Genomic DNA, 4,071 nt, shown 5'->3' on the forward strand with positions numbered 1-4,071 from the left:
TTCCCTATTGTTAGCTATGCTATTTTTATAAAAAGGGTCTACCTTTAACTCCTACAAGAATATATATTCCCTACGTTTTAATGGATTAAATCATTTAATTAGCAGTAATATTTCTAAATGGGTCATATATTGAGCATAATGCGTTTGGAAATTGGGAGGATAAGAATGTACCGTGTGTCCGGCCTACGCGGCCTACCGCCCAACCCAGGTGTGAAATCACACTTATATTGGGGACGGGTGTAGCCGGTAACCGGTGGGCAGGTCATCGTCTTCTACATAGCAATCGGTGAAGAGAGGAAGAGACGCGCAGTGGCCGCACCCGGTAAACCAAGTGCTGTGTGAAGGAAAGAACCCACTACGACGACCGGTAAGTTTATATACTAAAAGCCCATTGCTTTTTTCTCGCTTCATCTTCTTCTTCCTCCTTGCTAGTCCTGTAGAGAGCGCGATCGAGAGCAAGTACACACATGTGGGTACTTCTGTGGAGGCTGGAAGCTTTCCCATGCTTTTCTATCTAGCAGCCTTTGATCCTGCCCTCTTCTTGTGGGCGAGCTCACGCAGCTCTACCCAGCTTGGCCCCCCCTGAAAAGCTAGGGTTTTTTTGGTCCCTTGCCTGCAGCTTTCTTTGTAACCCTAAAATTTTAGGGTTTCACCCCTCTTTTTAGAGTTTACAACAGATCCTAGCCCAATGTCTTCGGCTGAATTTGGCAGGAGTACCTATTGCAGCTCCTTTTTCTTGAGTTCACAGATGTCAAAACACACCTGCATCGGCCTTCGTTCCAATAAGCCTCTTTAATACACATACCCTACCCCTGCTAACAAACTCAGGAGCTTTGCCAAGTTCCCTACTGAAATTTGAAGAACCTGTCATGGCCATGTTACTATTGCCCGGCCACAATTATGCGGGTTATAGGACTTCAAGGCAGCCTTATACATGGAAGGCCCATCATGGCCGCTCCATGGACTAACTACTGTTCTTGTTATTGGGAGCAGGCCGGTCATGGTTATATGGGTCATGGGACTTAAAGGCACTTGATAGCGTGGGTTTTGCCATGGCCATGGAGGTTTTGCCGTGATCATCCACATCAGGGCAGGTCATAGGAGTCATGTGGACCTCCATATGGGAAGCTTGCCATGATCATCCATGCTCGCAGGGAGTACACATGCATTGGACTGAGGCCATTGCTGATTATGGCCATGTCTGAAGGGCTTGGTATGTTATTCATGTGTTCTTGGAAATGTGGAATGAGGCTTGCCATTATTGTCCCATGGTTTTGCATTCTTGGTTCTGGGAATAAAGTATTCCAGCTTGCTTGGTGTATGTGTCTGAGTAGGTCGAATCATAGTGATGCAAGGTCAATTGAAAATCTTCACTATTCTGAGGGCATTCCCCGCCAGGGATGGGTTCTATGCACGAGGGTGATCCCTGGACCTTGTACAATGGGCAGCCATTGTCTCCCCCTTTCACAGGCAGGGAGCTAATCTGTAAAACCCCTCATTCCATGCAATTCAAACTTTAGGTGTATAAAACCATCAAAGAGATCCACCCTCATGGCAGGAACAGTTAAGTGGGAGAGTATCCTACAATCCCACAACAGGCATCAACATACAAGTAAAACAGTAGCCATAGGAGTGTGTACACAGCTCAATTATTGTGCATAGTGCCCTTGAAACAGAATCATGATATTAGCCGAGGAAGTTGAATAGTAAGCACTGTAAGGGCAGACAGATACACACCCATCAAACAGGTGGGGGTTGGACAGGCGAGTATCCCCCGCCCATCAGAGACAGGCATTGAAGATCCTCCTTTTCACAGGCAGGGGTTTCTTCTGTGAAGACTTAGTATAATTCTATGCTTTGCATAATCCCAGTAATATGGAATTCTTAATATTTCACAGCTTATTATTTGTTTGCATTTGCTCTTCTGTGCAGGCATAACAATTTGAAACAATGAAAGAAACCGGTGTTAAAAGGACATCTGAAGCTAAGGAGAGCAAGTTAGTCTCCACCTTCTTGTTCATTTGGTTTTGGGCAGAGTTGGCGCATACAAGTCTTCTTTCTCACTTTCTTGCACACATGATCATTGACCGCATTTCTTCAGGGATGCAAAGAAGAGGCAACAGCTAGCAGTTAAGGAGCAAAAGGCCCGGAAGAGACAAGCTAGGATGGATCGCAAGGCCAAGAAGGATCCTAACAAGCCTAAGCGGGCTCCGACTGCCTTTTTCGTTTATTTGTAAGTGTCATCTTGCACATCTCGTTCCAAAAGGCACTGGCCCTATTTTTCTAATGTTTTCCATCATAATGATGGTTTTCATTTTGGCTTGTGTTTGCAGGGAAGATTTTAGGAAGGTTTACAAGGAACAACATCCTGATGTCAAAGGGGTGGCAGCAGTATGTTTTGAGCCCCTGGTTAATTTAGTTTAAAAGTTCAAAAAAGTGATGCAACTGCGCTGAAAAATATTTACATGGCCACCCACATCGGGATGAAGCCATGAGATTTCTCATGCTTTGCATTTCTGTTTATGCTGAATCAATTTGTTTTTGCTGCATAGGTTGGTAAGGCTTGTGGTGACAGGTGGAAAGAGATGAGTGATCAGGTCTCTTCTTTCTCTTTCATTTTGTTGTGGTTGTTTCAGGTTATGTTACCTGTCTTAGTGGTGAATTCAGACATCTTGGTTTGTGTCATTCAGGAGAAAGCACCTTATATTGCAAAGGCCGCTCAGAAAAGAGCAGAGTATGAAAAGGCTCTGGCATCGTATAATCAGAAACAGGTGACGTCCAGAGACCTGGACTTCTTCCTGCTGGTACTTTCTAGTGAGTTAAATGAAGCTCAAGTAGAGTTTGTTTACCTTTATAGAGTACCGGAGGCAGCACTCATGCAGATGATGAAGAGGAGCTGGAAGAATCAGAGAAGTCGAAATCTGAGATCAATGATGATGAGGAAGAAAGTGGGGAGGTAAGCTTTATAAGCTTTTTTAAAATTTTAAAGCTAAGTTTGCGCTTCTGTGTTCTAAATCCATTGATAGATTTTCGGTTTATGTAATCTTTTGGTAGCAGGAGGAAGACGAAGAAGAGTAGATCTTCTATGCTCAAGAAATGAAAGGTTATATTTTCTTGGTTAGACAAAGACATTTATAGGGGCAGGCTGAACCTGGTAGCCTGTCATTAGGGATACTTTGGATGTTATTTTTGGAAGTCTACTATATTCGAAAGGGATGGTGCCTTTTACTAAATGCAATTGTATAGTAGGTTTTGTTTCCACCAGTTACCAAAGCTAAGCAAAGCTTTAATGGCCTTCGAATGTCAGAGGTGGCATTTCTTCGACGAGCTTTGCTCCTCCCTCATGGAACTGCTTACTAACTTTTTGTGGGTGTTGAGTTTTGTGGTTTTTGACTGTTGGCTGGAGGTAATTGGCCTCAATGCTCATCAACATCTACACTCATGTAAATTGCATTTGAAGGATTTAACTTGCTAGGTCAGAAACAGACAGTACTCCTCACTCCTTCACATACCTTGTCGCACTTGTGCTGCATTGTTTTTATTCTATAGCAGATCTCAAACCTATGCATTTCATCAACTCCGGACCTTGTCTGTTTTATATGTGGGATGAGCTGAGGAGGATCAGTTTTAAATGCATTGACTCTATATGGCATACATTTCTCACCATGTGTATCCTTTTAAGAGGGATGCATATGTGAAGGATGTGGCAGACTTTGCAGAAATTTTGAGGGAGAGATTGACGGAGAGTTGATAAGAGAGATTGTGAGTCTTTCTTGTGTATAGTAGTAATGCATGTGTACTACCTTCTTTGTGCAAACCTAGTTTGTTATAAGTATGGAGAGTTGATAAGAGAGATTGTGTGAGTCGTGTGTACGATAGTAATGCATGGGGCATGCACGTGTCCTACCTTCTTTGTGCAAACCTTGTTTGCTGTTATAAGCATAGGAGTGTATGCATGTCTAGTGTGTTGCTTATCTTATGTTTGTATCAACCTGTTATTGCATCTGCGGGTTATACAAACTTTTAATTGTTGGAGGGTCTTGTCATGGTAATCATAACATGACTTGTCAT

At 43.1% G+C, this 4,071-nt stretch overlaps 1 protein-coding gene across 5 annotated transcripts; it reads left to right on the plus strand.

Moving 5' to 3' along the window:
* The first annotated feature begins 234 nt into the window (after positions 1–234).
* Positions 235–3,483, plus strand: LOC147608807 (HMG1/2-like protein). 5 transcript variants are annotated; one of them, XM_086788387.1, is made up of 8 exons: positions 235–367; positions 1,933–1,997; positions 2,102–2,233; positions 2,334–2,391; positions 2,553–2,597; positions 2,691–2,771; positions 2,858–2,956; positions 3,055–3,483. In XM_086788387.1, exons 2-8 carry the CDS (start codon positions 1,951–1,953, stop codon positions 3,076–3,078), a joined length of 486 nt encoding a protein of 161 aa, XP_086644513.1. In that variant the 5' UTR covers positions 235–367; positions 1,933–1,950; the 3' UTR covers positions 3,079–3,483. The 5 variants fall into 5 exon arrangements, with proteins under 5 accessions (XP_086644513.1, XP_086644516.1, XP_086644517.1 ...); XM_086788390.1 differs by having other exon boundaries at positions 3,058–3,483; XM_086788391.1 differs by lacking the exon at positions 235–367 and adding an exon at positions 409–1,816 and having other exon boundaries at positions 3,058–3,483.
* Positions 3,484–4,071: the final 588 nt, after the last annotated feature.

This window comes from Cibotium barometz, chromosome 52, assembly GCF_041138505.1.
Source record: "Cibotium barometz isolate CiBa-2024 chromosome 52, ASM4113850v1, whole genome shotgun sequence".
Classification (NCBI taxonomy): Eukaryota; Viridiplantae; Streptophyta; class Polypodiopsida; order Cyatheales; family Cibotiaceae; genus Cibotium; species Cibotium barometz.